Below are 17,892 nucleotides of genomic sequence, written 5' to 3' on the forward strand. Positions count from 1 at the left end.
GAGGCAGAAGGGGTTGGGGACTCGGGGCCATTTCGTGAGATTCCGGAAGGGAGGCAGAAGGGGGCGGGGACTCGGGGCCATTTCGTGAGATTCCGGAAGGCAGGCAGAAGGGGGTAGGGACTCGGGGCCATTTCGTGAGATTCCGGAAGGGAGACAGAAGGGGGCAGGGACTAGGGGCCATTTCGTGAGATTCCGGAAGGGAGGCAGAAGGTGGCGGGGACTCGGGGCCATTTTGTGAGATTCCGGAAGGGAGGTAGAAGGGGGCGGAGACTGGGGGCCATTTCGTGAGATTTCGGGGGGCGGGGACTTGGGGCCATTTTGTGAGGTTCCCGGAGCAGTGGGGACTCGGTGCCATTTCGTGAGCTTCCAGGGCAGCAGAGACTCGGTGCCATTTTGTGAGGTTCCCAGAACAGCGGGGTCAGGGACTGGGCACCATTTCTTGAGATTCCCTGAGCGATTGGGGCAGGGACTCCACGCCAGTTAATGGGGATCCTGGAAGGGAGGCAGAAGGGGGCGGGGACTCGGGGCCATTTCGTGAGATTCCGGAAGGGAGGCAGAAGGGGGCGGGGACTCGGAGCCATTTCGTGAGATTTCGGGGGGCGGGGACTTGGGGCCATTTTGTGAGGTTTCCGGAGCAGTGGGGACTCGGTGCAATTTCGTGAGCTTCCAGGGCAGCAGAGACTCGGTACCATTTTGTGAGGTTCCCAGAAAAGCGGGGTTAGGGGCTGGGCACCATTTCTTGAGATTCCCTGAGCGATTGGGGCTGGGACTCTGCGCCAGTTAAGGGGGATCCTGGAAGGGAGGCAGAAGGGGACGGGGACTCGGGGCCATTTCGTGAGATTCCAAAAGGGAGGCAGAAGGCGGCGGGGACTCGGGACCATTTCGTGAGATTCCGGAAGGGAGGCAGAAGGGGGTGGGGAGTAGGGGCCATTCGTGAGATTTCAGGGGGCGGGGACTTGGGGCCATTTTGTGAGGTTCCTGGAGCAGTGGGGACTCGGTGCCATTTCGTGAGCTTCCAGGGCAGCAGAGACTCGGTACCATTTTGTGAGGTTCCCAGAACAGCGGGGTCAGGGGCTGGGCACCATTTCTTGAGATTCCCTGAGCGATTGGGGCTGGGACTCCGCGCCAGTTAAGGGGGACCCTGGAAGGGAAGAAGAAGGGGACGGGGACTTGGGGCCATTTAGTGAGATTTCAGAAGGGAGGCAGAAGGGGGAGGGGGACTTGGGGCCATTTCATGAGGTTACAGAAGGGAAGAAGAAGGGGGCAGGGACTGGGGGCCATTTCGTGAGATTCCGGAAGGGAGGCAAAAGGTGGCAGGGACTCGGGGCCATTTCGTGAGATTCCGGAAGGGAGGCAGAAGGTGGCAAGGACTCGGGGCCATTTCGTGAGATTCCGGAAGGGAGGCAGAAGGGGGCGGGGACTCGGGGCCATTTTGTGAGGTTCCTGGAGCAGTGGGGACTCCGTGCCATTTCGTGAGCTTCCAGGGCAGCAGAGACTCGGTACCATTTTGTGAGGTTCCCAAAACAGCGGGGTTAGGGGCTGGGCACCATTTCTTGACATTCCCTGAGCGATTGGGGCAGGGACTCCACGCCAGTTAAGGGGGATCCTGGAAGGGAGGCAGAAGGGGACTGGGAGTCGGGGCCATTTTGTGAGATTCCAAAAGGGAGGCAGAAGGGGGCGGGGACTCGGGGCCATTTCGTGAGATTTCGGGGGGCGGGGACTTGGGGCCATTTTGTGAGGTTCCCGGAGCAGTGGGGACTCGATGCCATTTCGTGAGCTTCCAGGGCAGCGGAGACTCGGTGCCATTTGGTGAGGTTACCAAAACAGTGGGGTCAGGGACTGGGCACCATTACTTGAGATTCGCGGAGCGGTGGGGGCGGGGACCCCGCACCAGTTCGTGAGGTTCCCTTATGGGAGGCACAAGGGAAGGGGACTCGCCGCCATTCGGTGAGATTTCAGGAGCCCTGGGGATTCTCTGCCATTTCATGAGAGAGGCCACAAGGGTGGCATAGGCAGCAGCAGACAGTTGGGATGAGAGAATAGGGCAGAGTTCAAAGCCTTTTGGGATAGATGGGCCCCCCAAATATTTCAATTTCTTCTCTGAGGTCGGCCTAGCTCCAAGTGGGGGTGCTCCTTTGGGAATGAGCCCCGTGCCCCTTGATTTGAGGGAACTGTGTTCCGTTGTTACATTCAGGCCTTCTGTGAGGGAGAGCTGGAATATCTTGAAGGGTGGAAATCACTCTTAAGAGTGGACTGTGGAATCTCTGCTTGGGAGAGAGACTCGCCCCCCTCCCCCACCCCCCCACCCACCCCCACACATACAGAGTGGATTGCAGAAACTTAGCTTGGGACAGAGACCCACCCCCAACACACACACACACACAGTGGACTAGAGATGCTCTGCTTAGGACACACACAAACACACACATACTGCAAAGCACATACATACAGAGTGAACTGCGGAAGCTCTGCTTGGGACAGAGACCCCCACACACAGGCATGCACGCACGCACACTATAGGGTTTGTAATGTGAGCTGAACCAAATAGGGGCCCACATGTCAGGATGAGCCCCTACCCCTCCCTCTCCAGTGACTCCAGTGACATAGGCGCCACTTTGCTTCCCAGAAATGAGGGACCATGTGCAGGTTTTAGTCAGGACAAAAGTCGGGGAGTCGGTGATGGGAGCAGGATTCAGGATGGACAGGCCCAGACAGTTAACCTAGATTTGTGTCCTTTTGACAGGCCTGCACCGACCTGGCGGCAGCTGACGTGGTGGAGCGAGCCTGTACCCAAGTTTCTGCTTCTGAGGACCTGGAGGGCTCTCAGCCTTATTGTAAGATTCCTTGAGTTTAAAGGACACCTCAGTGCCAACTTGTGGGAAATGGCCCCACTGCACCCTTCCACATCCTGTGTACTGAGGAGACACACACTGTAGGCACCGTTTCAGAGGTTCTCTGAAATGAGGGACCGTGGGACATTTTTAAATACAGATAGGAGCTGAGAGTGCTTTCTCAAGTCTCTGATGGGGTGGAAGACCAGATACTGTAGTTTTACGATGCAGCTTAAGATGTTTTTAGGTCTAGATAGACGTTTTAAGTTGATAATGACGAGATGTGATGGAGATTGATTTCCATTCAGAATTTAAGACACAGCAAGATAGGAAAAGATGCTGTCTTGAAGGTTGCCAAATTCAAATAACCGAAACACCATGAATGTAACATTTTTATAATTCCTGGTTGTTTCATGGTTCTTCTGGCTGTATCTAGTTTATTGTATATATATGTAATAATATAAATGTATATGTAGAAAGGGGAAAAATAACAATAATTTTAAAAAGCTAGTTCCTAGATGGTTAGTCCCAGACACCCTAGATACCTTGTGTCATTTTGAGATCTTGAACCAAATGTGGGCGCACTTCTGGGTATGAGCCTGTATCCAAGCTTCTGCCTATGGGGGCATCCAGGACTAAGCACCATTTTTGAGATTCCTCAGAGAGGGCCACTCCAAAACTTTGTGAGTCTAGGTGAGAGATTAAGGGGGGAAGGGGCGGCAGAAAAGTCTCTTTCAGAATATATGGACCCCAAATAATGCAGTTTTGGCCCTTTGGTTAGCAGGGCATCCAGTGGGTCCAACTTTGGGGACTGCGAACAGGAGCCATTTTAAGAGGTTCCCAGAAAGAGCTTTTCATCCCCTCCAGGGAGGAAGTAAGACCTGAGAGTAGATAAGGAAACTTCCAGTCCGGAAGTGTCCCCAGAGTATTATAACTGTGCCCTATGGTCATATTGCTACACCAAACAGGGGCCTGGTTGCAGGAATCAGACCTTTATCCAGTCAATCAGAGTGAAGAAGAAGTGATTTTTCTAGGTCCCGTTAGCCTGGGTGGTGGCTTCACATTCAGTCTGTGTAGACAGGGTGGACTGCCAAGGCCCCACTCTATCTAGAGCAGTGGTTTTCAGTCTGGCTTGTGACCCTTAAGCAGGTGTGTGTGTGTGTGTGTGTGTGTGTGTGTGTGTGTGTGTGTGTAATATCAGATATCTGGTATACCAGATATTTATATTATGATTTGTAACAGTAGCAAAATTATAGTTATGGAGTGGCAACAAAAGTAATTTCATGGTTGAAAGTCCCCACAACATGAGGAACGGTATTAACATTATGGGTCTCAACATTATGAAGGTTAAGAAACACTGACCTAGTGGGTATCCAAATGATAATTCAGCAGATCCACTTGGAGGAATGAGCGTGTTTCCCTCTCTGTCTGGCACGGAATGCATAGGAGCCCTTGAGGAGATCCCCGAAGAGGAGGGGATCTGTAAGACCAGATCAAAGCTGGGATTTGGTTCCTGGTGATAGACACCCCATAAGGACAGGGTCACATAATCAAGCAGCAGTGTGCCCTTTTGAGAGTCTTGCAGCAAAACCGGGTTGGTTTGTAGGAGTGAGCCTCTCCATCTGTAAGGGGTGACGTGGAGGACTCAGATCCATTTTGTGCCACTCCTCGAGGTGAGAGAAGGTCTCAGTTCTCACTGGAGGGAATGAGGACCTCCCGTACTTCCGCATCCGCATCCAGGTGCTCAGGGATTAACTTTGAGGCGTTTTTTCCCAGGTTCCTGGAGGGACAAATACCCTTATGAAGCTTTCAGGGTTCAGGTGAGAGCTGAGAGTAGAATACACAGCCCCTTTCACAATAGAGGGTCCTCGGGTAAAACAGCTTTGCCTCTGTTGTCAACTGGGCACCAAACTGTGGCCTCTTAAAGGAGTCAGCCCCTTGCCAAGCCCCACTGTCATCCTGTGGGGACTGTATGGATGCCATTTTGAGAGGCCGCTGCGTGAGGGAGGGCTTGATCACTTTCTGACTCAAGTGTGAGCTGATGCCGGACTGCAGGTGCTCTCCTCCACATAGACAGCCCCCATGTACTCAGCTGCAGCCTTTTCACTGAGCTGTGATGAATAGGAGCCCTTACTCGTAGCACTGTTCCCATGTCTCACCCTTATATCTCCACGCAGAGACTTGCAGGGCATAAAACATTTTCTTTCTGGAACTTTAAGGCTTCCTTACCTTCAGAGCTAAGGGAGTTCAGGATGGCTTACAGCCTCTCCTTCTGCGTACATGGTCCCCAGATAATGCAGGTTCACTAAATGAGGGTCTTTCTCAGAACAAATGCAAGTGTGGGAGTTGGTATTTCCTGCGGGGCTTGATTGCTTTGAGTCAGGGTGAAAGGTGAGGATGGATTGTAGAAGGCTCCAAAGGATTCAGCTCTATGCCCTTTGTACCCATCTGCAGCACAAGGACAGGCAACTTGTAGGAATTAGCCTTCTCTGGTTTGTGCCTTTGAGATCTGGAAGCCAGGGTATGGAGAGAGGCCTCAGTGGTTAAAAGCGCTTGCTGATCCTGCAGGTTCAATTCCAAGCCCCCACATGCTGGTTCACAACTTCCATTCCAGGAGATGTGTTGCACATAAAATACACATGCAGTCAAAACATTAATACACATAAATTTAAAAAAGAAGTATTCTGGGAGTCAGATGAACAAAGAGGATCAGCTGGGCTGTGTGGGAGGCCAGGGTGAAAACTTTGGTGTGCCTTCTGAAGCCCTGCTCCCGATGGAGGCACCCCAAATAATTCGTTCAACCCTGCCCATTTTGTCCCAAGTGAATGAAGTGAGCCAAATCAAGAAGACTGAGCTTCAAGTTAGACAACGGCCCAGTGTAAAGTAGGGAATATAAGTCCCCCCGCAGGATGAGGAGATTTTGGTAACGGATAGCCCCTGGAAAAGAGACCTTTTTTCCTTTTTTTTTTTTTTTAACAAATATTAATATATTTAATTTTAAATATAATCAGTACAAACCATGTAAGCATATATAGCATAGTACACATTTATTATTTTATTAAAGCACATGTATGTATATGTTTGGATTAATTGTATATGTGACTTATAACAGATATTTTTCATGAGACCTTTTTCTTTAAGGGCGCAGGCCCTGGTCAGTTTATCATGCTTCAGTGGATGGCCACATTCTAAACAATATTACATTACATTACAAACTGGTCTCAATGGGTTAAAAAATATGATTGCAAGCATTAGTGGGTATAGAAGGAATTGGAACTATGAAGATTCAGGGGAAGGGTTGCATATGATTAAAATGCAATGTACAGATTTATCCAAGAGTTAATAAAATAGTTTTAAAAGACGATTGTGCTCTCCAGGTACTCTTGGAATCAAGGGGAGAGTTTATGGTGAGGAACCCCAAATCCATACCCCTCTGTTGTCCATTCTGCATGAAATGGGGTGGTGTGTGCTGGGAGGAATAAGCCTCCATCCTCCAAAGGGACTCTGATTTGGATAACTTTTCGGAAGTAGTTGGGGTGGAGAAGGCCCAGGCACCATGAAGTGAGCCCAGGCTCCATATAGTAAGACTCTGAGGGCAAGTCGAAGAGCTGCTACGTTAGGTCACTCACCTGTACATTGGTAAGTAGTCCTGCACTACATGCGGCTTGGCTCATCAGGTGAGTGGCCGGTTTCCACCCCAGTAGATCCAAGGTCAGAGCCTTTCTCTGAGGTCCTTGGATACATTAACAGTCAAGGTGAAATTCCAAGGATTGGCTGAGGACAGCAAACCCTGTATAGTCAGTCAGGCCCTACATAATCCAGTGTTGCCGTTGCTGTTCTGTCCTGCTCTGGTAAGCCTTATGAAGCCCCACCCACAGGTATAGGGACATGTTTTATTATCACGTCTGTCTTCTCTCCAAGGAAGGTGAGCCTGTCCAGTGAAGGATATTATCAGAGCAGCGGAGGAGGCACATCAAGGTTGCCCTAGGAGGTTCTCAGCATTTGTAAGCAATCTAGGTGAGTTACCATAGTGATAACTAAAGGTGTGAAAAAGCACAGCCCCTCCCACAAGACGAGACGGAATAATAGCTAGCCTTCCCCACTAATGTTGCCAGAAGACGCCTGGTTGTGTGGGTCCTGTGTCTGTCTCCCCTGTATGCTTCACCATTTGTGCTGGGGCTTCTTTAGGGGGTGATGACTTTGTCCTAGGGGTGATTTCAGGTCAGGAGAGGGAACTGCTTGCGGTGAACAGATGGAGGAGTCCCAGGATCAGCCACATCCCAGATGTGGACTGCTGCAGGCTCTGTGTGCCCACAGCACAGAAAGAAGGGCTGAACAGCCTGGCCGTGTTCTGAGGACAACACGGGGGAACACCAAGGGGCATGGTGACTTCTCTCCCTTGGGCAGGAAGGTGGGAGTCTTTGGCGGGATGAGGTGTATTGTGTCATCTGGACATAAGGAGAGATGTCAGGAAGGACAAGTCCGATGAGTTGACCCTCAGGTGGACTTAGGAAATCTCGACCTCAACAGAGTTGAGCCCAGCAGCACAGCCCACGCAGACGTGAAGGGACGCGGCACCAGCTCGGCTATCAAGGAGGTAAGAAACTTGACCAGAGTGCGGACCCTAGTTAAAAACAGGGGTTCCCAGGACCGTGTAAGGTCCAGGTAAGGACCACCAGTGGAGCAGTGAAGGAAATCCCTGTCGTGGGCCCCACAAACACTCCTCACATACCTGATCCCCACAGTCCTGGTTAGGGCTGTCTCTCAGTCTGAGGACCGTGTCTTGGTTGCAGATCAGTGGTTTCAGGGAGCTGAAAGACCTGATAAAGGGGAGTTTGACTGGAGTCATCAGAGGGAAGATCTCAGGAGTGCCGGGACTCAAGGTGAGGACTAAAGGGGTCCCACCCTCTAAACACGTGTGACAACCTGCCCTCCTCTGAGCTGTGTGAGAACCCAGGGAGCAGAGATGAATCCCCTCACCTCATGTCCTCTTCCCTTTGTCTCTCAGAAATAGGCTCTTGGCTTAGAGAAGCTAGCCTCAGACCATCAGAGGACGCCGTTCAGTCCCTGCCACTTACCAAGGTGAGTGTCAGGCACGTCACCCATTCCAGGACACGTGGAGTACACTGAATTCGGGCCACCACTTGCAATTGAAACTGAACAGATACGAAGCGCTCTCAATCCCCTCTGTTCTGTGTCAGAGAGGTGACTACCCAAGAGTCCCCTGCGGGCCAGCAGAAGCGCGCTGTCCAGCCCTTGACGGGAACCCTGAGGGCCCAGAGTGAGCATAGAAGGCCCCGTTATTCCCCACAGTCCACCTTACCCTTCCTAGCTTAAAACTCAGTTTTCAACTAGAGCTTTGCAGCTTTGGAATGTTGTCAGTATCTCCAGGGGACAAGTCTTGGCCTGGGACTGTCTTCAGTTCCTATACAAGGGCAAAGCCATGTAGCCTCAGAATTTTCAGGAAGTGTATATCAAGGGTACCAACAGCCTAGATTATAGACACTCCACATTTCCTGGTCCCAAATATTTTGATGGCAGTTCCGAGGTCTCGAGCTCTGCGACTTGGCTGTACCCCAAATAGCTGGGTCACATTCTCTTTGGGGCTTTTACGGTTCTAGGGCTGCTAAGACTCGTTGTGACCCTAGAGCATCACTTCAGAGAAATCAAATAACAGGACTTTTTGAGGGCTGTGAGAGAGTGGATGCCAGCAGAGTCCACTCACCCTCTCTCTTTCCTCACCAGGCCTGTGAATCCTCACTGCTGTGACTGGGACACTCTCCTGCCTCCTGTTACCAAGGAAAGTCACAATGGACGATGCCCAGGATACTCATCACTCCAACCTCCCAGACAGTCCTCAGGCCCAGTGGGAATTAGACAGTGCCCAGGCCACCATGGCTGCAGCAGGGGAGGAGGAAGTCACCATCTCAGAGGAGGTGTACAGTGGTGGAATACCAGGTTCTCCCCAGAGTCCTCAGGGAGCCCCCTCTCCCCCTGTGGAAGTGGAAATGGCTTCCATTCCTGGGCTCCCATCTGATGAGGCTTTCATGGAGCAAGTACAAGAGGTGCGAAACATACTGTCAATGCTGCACAGTGCACAGAACATAAAAGCGTATGACTTGGTGCACTTTCTGATTTCCAAATATGAAATGAAGGAGCTCACTAGCAAGGGGGAGATGCTGGAAGCTATTGGCAGGGAGTATGAGGACTACTACCCTCTGATCTTTAGTAAGGCCTCTGAGTGCTTAAAGCTGGTCTTTGGCATTGACCTGATACAAGTGGACCCTGCTGTCCATACCTATGCCCTTGCCATTGCCCTGGGGCTCACCTATGATGGGATGCTCACTCCTGTCGTGGGCATGCCCAAGACAGGCCTCCTGATAGTTATACTGGGTATCATTTTCATGCAGGGAAACCGGGTCCGTGAGGAGATGATCTGGAACACGCTAAAAAACATAGGGTTGCCCAGTGAGAGCGGTCCTTACCTATGTGAGGATCCCAGGAAGCTCATCTTTGGGGATTTTGTGCAGGAAGGCTACCTGGAATACTTGCAGGTGCCTGGTAGTGATCCTCCTTCCTATGAGTTCCTGTGGGGCCCAAGGGCCCGCCTTGAAACCACCAAGATGAAAGTCTTGGAGTTTTTTGGCAGCATAACTAGGACCCATCCCCGAGAATACGGTGAGAAATACGCAGAGGCCTTGATAGAGGAGATAGAGAGGACCCAGGCCTGGATCGCCGGGCGGATGGCACTTCTGGCTCTGACCCGCTCACGCTCTCGTGCACGGGCAGGGCAGTCATCCAGGTACCACGCCATCTGAGAGCTGGTGGGAGGAGCTGGGAACCATTGTAGTTGTAGTATTCTCTTGATGGGACTTGGGTTCTTGGTATTCCAAAATGTTAACACTCTTACCAGAAGATCCATTAGTTTTAAGTCTTTCATCTGAGAGCTGGTGGGAGGAGCTGGGAACCATTGTAGTTGTAGTATTCTGTTGATGGGACTTGGGTTCTTGCTATTCCAAAATGTTAACACTCTTACCAGAAGATCCATTAGTTTTAAGTCGTTAGTAATACGTGTACTGTTGTTGATCCGGTTTTGGAGAATTTTACTATTTTGAAAACAAGTGAGAATGACTTAAGTCCTAATTTGTAACATGTCACAGATACCAGTGACATTGAAATTGGAATTTCCTGGACAATGGGAAAGAAAGAACTTGGCATTAATATGAGCAAGAATAAAGTTGTTTTTTTTATTGTCTTACAATGTTTAGTCTCACATTCTTGTGAACTAATTACAATCAAAACTAAAAAAAATTGAGTGGAACTTCCTTACCCCCAAACCTTCACTGAGTACCTATTCTTTGCAGAGTTCCTTATTAGCAGTGGGGCATGGCAGAAGCCAGATCTCTCCTCACCCATGGAAAAGTAAGATAAGAGCATAAGCCAGGGCTGTGGTTTTCTGTACAGAGTGTAAGGACAGGATCCACGGCCCTGTCGATACAGCTAGAGGTTCTTTCAGACCAGAAGCAGTAGAATAAGAGGCTTGCAAAGGGGTCTTCTGGGGCAAGCAGCCCAGTGTCAGTACTGTAAACCACAGCAGTTTGAGAGTCATGTGGACATGGTAGCTCACAAGGTCTATAAGCCCTGATCCAGGGGATCTGATCCCAATATCTGACCCTGGGGTTCAGGGACACGTGAGGTGCACAAGTAAACAACGCACCCGTTCACTTACGAGTGGCTATTAGCTGTTAAGCAAGTGAGAATCAAGCTGTAATCCACAGGCCCAGAGAGATTAGGTAAAGAGGAGGGCTCTCGGGGTGGGGTGGGGTCACATGGACCTCCCTGGGAAGGAGAAACAGAATACATCTTGCAGGTGGAGTCAGCCTAGGTGGGGACAGAAACAGGAGGGGTGTGGAGGGAGGGATCACAGGGAGAGACAGCTGGAACTGGGGAGCATTTTGGAGGGTAGAAACCTAGTGCAGTGGAAACGTCCTGGAACCTACGAAGGTGACTCCTAGTAATGGAGGATATGAAGTCTGAAGTGGCCATCTTTTGTAGCCAGGCAAAGCTTCCAGTGGTGGCACTGGGTTGCATTTGGTTCAGTTTTTTGTTTGTTTATTTTGTTTTTTGGGGTATTTTTGTTTTGTTGTTGTTTTTGGTTTGGGGTTCCATGGAGATACCCAAACAATCCAGGCTGATGCTAGGACAGAGAGCTGCCTTCAGCAAACTGATAGTGGGGTCCCATTGCCAAGGACCACATCACACAGCACATTTAACCTACGGTGGTTGACCTAGTACAGGGAGCCTCCCCTCCCACTTTCTAGTCTTGGTGCAGGAAGGTATTCTGCAGGCTACAGAAAGAGAAACCGGGACACCAACTCAGCCACTAAACCTTCAAGCTACAGTCTGGCCTGCCTGCAAAGTGTCCTGGGGTGTGGTGTCATATGGCTCTGAGTTTTGTTGCTTATCTTCTTGCACTGGCCTCTAGCCACGTATGTGATTGTTTCTGTTGTTAGCAGTCCTGGAGGTTCCTCTAATGGGGTTATTGTCTGTGTGTGTTTCTTGTGGGCCAGGCAGGTTGGGAGGTGGCAGAGAAAGCTCCAAGCAATAGGCTATTTGCTAGAGCTTTCCTGGGGCCTTCTCAGGATGGTGGGCAATGGGTGTTAGAGCCTACACCCAGCTCATCTCTACTGGGTTCCATGTCTGTGTCCCAGTGGCATCAGAAAGGAGAGTAGCAGGCTTACAGAACTTCAAACTGAGAGCCAAGAACTGCTTGGGTGCCTCTCAGGCCTCACTGGTATGATGGATAATATGTATTGTGGCTGAAGCCCGACTCACGTCTGTTGGTTCACTTTCTGTGACCTGGATGGGCCAGGCTGGTAAGCAGTGGGTGGGTGGAGAGAGATCCAAGCCCAAAGCCACTTGCTCTGGGATCTGGGTATCCCACAGGCACCTTAGGAACATCAGCTGATGCAAGTCACCTTTCCTCTTTAGTTCTCTGTGTCCCAGATGGTCCTGGCTAGTAAACCACAGGAAGACTGAGAGAGATCCAAGGCCAAAGCTGCTCAGGTGTCCCATGGGCTTTATGTTGATAGCAGCTAATGTGGGTTTTGCTTGTGCCCAACTCAGTTCTCCCTGTTTTCTCTGTGTCCCAGATGGGCCAGGCCTGTAAGCAGTGGGTAGGCAGAGAGAGAATCAAGCCCAAAGCCATTTGCTCAGGTATCCCACAGGCCTCTTAGGAATATCTACTCATGTGAGTCACCTTTACTTGTTAGTTCTCTGTGTCCCAGATGGGCCAGACTGGTAAGCAGTGGGTGGGTAGAGAGATATCCAAGCCCAAAGCCGCTTGCTCAGGTGTCCCACAGGCCTCTTAGGGATATCAGCTGATGTGAGTTGTGGCCTGTACCTGACTCACCTTTGCTTGTTAGTTCTCTATGTCCTAAATGGGCCAGGCCATTAAGCCATGGGTGGGTGGAGAGATCCAAACCCAAAGCTGTTCAGTTGACCCATGGGAGCCAGATAACAGCTACTGTGGGTTGTTGCCCACGCCCAAATTAGCTCTGTCTGTTTGTTCTCTGTGTCCCAAATGGGCAAGACTGGTAAGCAGTGGGCAGGAAGAGAGAAATTCAAGCCCAGAGCTGCTCTCTTGGGTGTCCCACAGGTCTCTTAGGGGTGTAAGCTGATGCAGGTTATGGCCTGTGCCCAACTCACCTTTGCTTCTTCTCTGTGTCCCAGGAGGGCCAAGCTGGTAAGTTTTGAGCAGGTGGAGAGAGATCCAAGCCTAAAGCTGCTCCAGTGTCCCATGGGCCTTATCCAGATAGCTAATATAGGTTGTGGTCCACACCCAACTCCTTGTCTCCCACTTTTTGTGAGGAGAACCTCTTCCTATCTACACACCCCATTAACGATGTGCTTCAAGCTCCTCATTCAGCAGACAGTGTTGTTTACTAAAGGGTACAAGACTTTGACAATGCACTCCAGTTTGTCCCTTTAGATGTCTGAAGACAGGCAGTCAGGTAGGGAGAGGAGAAGCCAGTTTATGCCACATACATGTGTCACCACCTTACACGAGTCATTTCTCTTTACTGGGGTCCTGCCCCAGCACAGCACACCTTTCGCCAGCCACTTCTGTCATTTTCTGCATCACAAAAAAAGACCAGTAGAACGTGGTGTGGTCAGTATAGCTGCGTTTCAAATTGGCTAGCCTAATCCATTTTGTTTTAGATCTATAGCTACTTCAACTTCCAGAGGGACAAGCCAGAGCTCCTGGGGAATACTGTCAGGAGCAAATCCACTAATGTGGCTGTGGTGAGCGAGGCACAATCTCCATTTTCAAGTGCGGGGCCACATCCAAAAATGCATGAGGCTTTTACCTACCAGACACTCCCCTAGGTTACATAAGGCCAAGAAAGATGGCATGAAGTCCCAACAGGGGGTTCCCAACAAACAGACTGAGTGTCATACTTGCAGCTGGGAACTGGGTATATAAGCAGATGGATATGCTTCTTTGTGTGATCAGGCCCTAATGTCCCCTCAAGTGAGAGATGTGCAGCAACCATCTACTCAACCTCATTTCCTAAAAATCCGACTATTTTCTTTGGAGGTAAAAAAAAAAAAAAAAAACTTCCCTGGTAGACATGCCGACTCCAATTTGAAGGGAAACCATGCTTCATCAATGCTTTCATTGTGCCCTGCCTGGAGCCATGGGAAGTAACTGGCTGTCCGTGGGACTAATGCACCTGTTCAGGTGTTCCAGTAAGAAGGGTCATGTGGCACATAGTGAGACTCACAGGTGAGTAATCATCTGAGGAGAAAATTCTCAGTCTCCCATAGGATGGGTGATACTGCAGAGGGCAGTAAGGGAAACTGCTATTGACCGAAAAAGCTGGGCAGTTCCTGTTAGCTTTCACATGATACCTTCAAATGAGGTGGATAATATAGGACTTGAAAGTGTCTGCTTACATCTGGGCATGGTAGTGAATGCCTGTAATTCCAACAATTGGGAAGTACAAGATGGGTCAGAAGTTCTAGGCTAGCCTGGGCTACATGGCCTTGGATGTATGCGATTCTGTTCCAAAAGATAAAAAATGTAAAAAATTTTAAAAAATTGAAAAGCATCTGCTACAGAACTCATAAAAAGTCAAGGCAAGTCTTGTCTCAGAAATAGTGACAGGAGGCAGTATTGTTGCCTTACAAACTGTAAAAGTTGCACTTCTTCCTATAATAGCATTGGTATGTCTATTTCAGTTTTGTCACCATATTCTGAAATTCTAAAGCATTAATGTTCCATGATTTTTAATGTGTATGTCTAGTTTTTATTTATTTAATTTTTATATCCAGGCCACAGTGTCCCCTCCCTTCTCTCCTCCAAGTCCCTCTCCCCACCTCCTCTCTTCCTCACCTCCAGCCATTCCTCCTCAGTTTTTCTTCAGAATAGGCCAAGACTCCAATGGAGATCAACCAGGCATGGTATATCAACTTGCAGTATGACTAGGTACCTCCTGTCCTATTAAAGCTACCCGAGAAAACCCAGTAGGAGGAAAAGATCCATGGGCTATAATTAGTCAAACCATCTCACCCAAGTAGACAAAGAGGTTGTTCGCCACTTTCCACTTGATTGTTAGAACTTATATGCACACTAGTTACATGAATTATTGTGTAAATATATCCTTTATACTAAGAAGATAACATGGACATGGGGCTAAAGTAAATGTATGTTTTTAAATAAATATTGCCAAAATTGTACTCAGAAATTATTGGTTACTTTATATTATCATAAACTTACAGGAAGGTTTCAATCCTGAAATCTTCATAGAACATCTGCTTTTCTGAGTGACATTTTTTTTTTTCTCCTCTTCTCTTTGTAGAGAAGATCTACACAATTTTATTATCAGAAAAAGCAAAACAACTAGGTAGTAATAAGTAACACAGCTGTTAAGAGCAAGGGCAAAGGGTTAATAAATTGGTCTCAGAAACTTGAAAAGCCTCAGCATACCAAATTCCCCAAATGGATCAGGGAAACAAGCTAGCAAACAAACAAACACCTCTTAGAAAAAAGAAACATCACATAGGATATTGACAATTTACACAAACTGTTGCTAGAATCTGAACCAAAATCAAGTCATATTGTGGATACACAGAACCAGTAACAGAAAATCAAAAGAAAACAAACAAACAAACAGATTAAACTCAGCTCCCTTATACACAGTTGAGGATATGAACTTGTGCAAATACTTTGGAAAACACCTTGGACATTTCTCCAAAATGTTAAAAATAGAGTTATTACACAATGCAGTAATTCTTTTGTTATGTATGTACCCAAAAGATGTAAAAATATGTCTGTGCAAATGTTCACAGCAATATTATTTTTATTTTCTATGATTCCTCTTGCTGTTGATTTATAGTTTCATTCCATGATAAACACACAAAAGATATTAAGTTACTTAAATTTTCTTATATTCATTACAGCTTGTTTTGTGTCCTAAAATGTGGTCTATTTTAGAAAAATCTATGGGGCTACTGAGAAGAATGTATGTTCTGTTGAGTCGATTTGATCTATAATATCATGTAATTTTGGCATTTCTTCATTGATTTTTGTCTGAATGGCCCACTTATTGATGCAACTGGGATATTGAAGTTACTTGTGTTAAAGTCAATATATGTATTTATTTCTAGTGTATTTAGTTGTGAAACTAGGCATGTGGATGTTTGACCCATATGTTTCCTATTGTAATATATTCTTGATTTTTTTGAGACAGCGTTTCTCTGTGTATCCTTGGCTGTCCTGGACTTGCTTTGTAGACCACTCACAGAGATCTGCCTGCCTCTACCTCCCTGAGTGCTGGAATTAAAGGCATGCACCAGCACTAATGGACTGGTCCTTTAATCAATGTATAGCCTGAGTGACATTTTTGAATAATATATATTCTGTAAAAACCATATCCAAGAGCCTAAGTAAGAGAAAGGACAGGAAAACTTCAGTGAGTGAAGAGCGTTTCACGGCTCTAGATAGAAACCATGTGGCAAAAGCCATCTAGGGAATCCCCAGGCTCCCTTCCACTCAGCCGTGTGTTCAGAGTCTAGTACAATGGGAAAGATATAGAGGAAGAAATGAAGCAAGTACAGGGTACAAGGCTAGGACTGAGAATTCTAAGCATCATTTCTGTTATGAAGTCTCTGTGGGCAAGCCTGTTGGATGAGTGGACCAGAAGCCATCCAGACACTCAACCTCCTTCACAAATTCTTCCTATCTATATGATGGATGTACTCATATATAATCCAGGATAAGCAACATCTTTTATTCACTGTAGTGGTTCATAAAACTCTGTCCTGTATGCAAGACCTGGAAAATATCCTGGGTCCTACTGGGGACTGGAAAATAATTTCCTATGCTCAGTGGGGCTACATTGAACCACACTATGTAATAGAATGAGTCTTCATGTGATGACTGACAACTGAGCCATGCTAAAGATATCGTCTTGATAAAGATATCACAATAAGCAGTGCCAAGTAGTATTCAGTTGCATGAGATTGGAACACTAAATGTAGAATGCCTGTGGCTAGTTATTTCACCTTTTCAGATAAGGGCTAGCTTTGCACATCTTTCTTAAATAGGTTCCAATGGTATTTCTGCCTCAGACTTCTTCCTGTGGCTTCTGAGTTCTTGGCATTACCTGGAGCCAGCCATTCTGTGGCTATTGCAGCTGACCTATATTGATCACAGCTACTTGTCTGAGATAGAGGGTTGTCCTAAAGTACTGGCATTTGCACAACTGAAGAAAACTCACTAAGATGGCATGGATTTCCTTCTTAAGATAATGGGGGTTACATAGGATACAGTGCAAGAAACACGGTAACAGTCTTTTTAATAGCATTGACATCTTTAAAATACCATTTGGCTTGAAGAATAAATATCCCCAATGATATGGTCAGTGACCACAGGCTATAAGGTCTCATCAGGATAGCCTACTTCCCCTTCATCTGTGTGCTGCCAGGCCTCCCCACCAAGTAGAAATGACCAAACTGAGGGCACCAGAGATCATGTCAGAGGCAGTTCCTGCTCTGCCCACAACTGTGGAGAAGGAGCTGTCCATTGGCTAGATTTGAACAGGGGGTCTAGGTTATCTGTATTTTCATTGGTTGGTATAACATTTTGTGCAACTTCCCTGGATCCAGGTCTGCCAGTCTTGATGGCCTCCTTGTGGGGCTCCTGAACATCCTGGGTCCTTCCTTCCCCTCATTCTTCCATACCACTCTCAGCACTCTGCCCAGAGTCCAGCAGTGAGTTCCAGATACCCACTAGGTGGATTAACTCAGAGGACATCTAATGTTGGGCCCATATCCACTTATAGGTGAGTTTGTACCATGCATGTCTTTCTGGTTCTGGGTTACCTAACAGCATGATCTCTTCGAGTTCCATCCATTTGCCTGCAAATTTCAATATTTCCTTGGCTTTAATAGCTGAATAATATTCCATTGTGTAAATGTACCAGATTCTTTATTCATTCTTCAGTTTATGGACATCTAGGTTATTTCTAGATTCTGTCTATTATGACTAAGGCAGTTATGAGCATAGTTGAGCAAATGTCTTTGTAGTGTGGTGGAGCATCTTTCAGGTATATATATGCCAAGTAGTAGTAAGGCTGAGTCTTACAGTTGTACTATTCCAAATTTTCTGAGAAATCACCAGACGGATTAGCAACGTGATTGTACCAGTGTGCACTCTCACCAGCAATAGAGGAGTGTTACCCTTTCTCCACATACTTTACAGCATGTGCTGTCACTTGAAATTCTTTATCTTAGCCATTCTGCTAGGATGTGGTCCTTGGCAATGGGACCCCACTATCAGTTTGCTGAAGGCAGCTCTCTGTCCTAGCATCAGCCTGGATTGTTTGGGTATCTCCATGGAACCCCAAACCAAAAACAACAACAAAACAAAAATACCCCAAAAAACAAAATAAACAAACAAAAAACTGAACCAAATGCAACCCAGTGCCACCACTGGAAGCTTTGCCTGGCTACAAAAGATGGCCACTTCAGACTTCATATCCTCCATTACTAGGAG

At 47.8% G+C, this 17,892-nt stretch overlaps 1 protein-coding gene across 9 annotated transcripts; it reads left to right on the forward strand.

Moving 5' to 3' along the window:
- Nucleotides 1-299: 299 nt before the first annotated feature.
- LOC311602256 (melanoma-associated antigen 10-like) lies at nucleotides 300-9,736 on the forward strand. Of its 9 annotated transcripts, none has more exons than XM_084790078.1 (8): nucleotides 300-395; nucleotides 2,744-2,834; nucleotides 5,654-5,754; nucleotides 6,753-6,848; nucleotides 7,362-7,428; nucleotides 7,625-7,714; nucleotides 7,840-7,913; nucleotides 8,577-9,736. In XM_084790078.1, the coding sequence occupies exon 8, from the start codon at nucleotides 8,642-8,644 to the stop codon at nucleotides 9,647-9,649; it is 1,008 nt and encodes a 335-aa protein (XP_084646204.1). In that variant the 5' UTR covers nucleotides 300-395; nucleotides 2,744-2,834; nucleotides 5,654-5,754; nucleotides 6,753-6,848; nucleotides 7,362-7,428; nucleotides 7,625-7,714; nucleotides 7,840-7,913; nucleotides 8,577-8,641; the 3' UTR covers nucleotides 9,650-9,736. The 9 variants fall into 9 exon arrangements, with proteins under 9 accessions (XP_084646204.1, XP_084646198.1, XP_084646202.1 ...); XM_084790079.1 differs by lacking the exon at nucleotides 300-395 and adding an exon at nucleotides 1,439-1,499; XM_084790072.1 differs by lacking the exon at nucleotides 5,654-5,754.
- The last annotated feature ends 8,156 nt before the right edge of the window (nucleotides 9,737-17,892 follow it).

This window comes from Acomys minous (genome assembly GCF_964271855.1).
Source record: "Acomys minous genome assembly, chromosome: 7".
Lineage (NCBI taxonomy): Eukaryota > Metazoa > Chordata > Mammalia > Rodentia > Muridae > Acomys > Acomys minous.

What these genes read in the sequence shown, in the direction of transcription:
- LOC311602256 (XM_084790078.1), top strand. Translation starts at nt 8,642, where the DNA reads ATGGACGATGCCCAGGATACTCATCACTCCAACCTCCCAGACAGTCCT.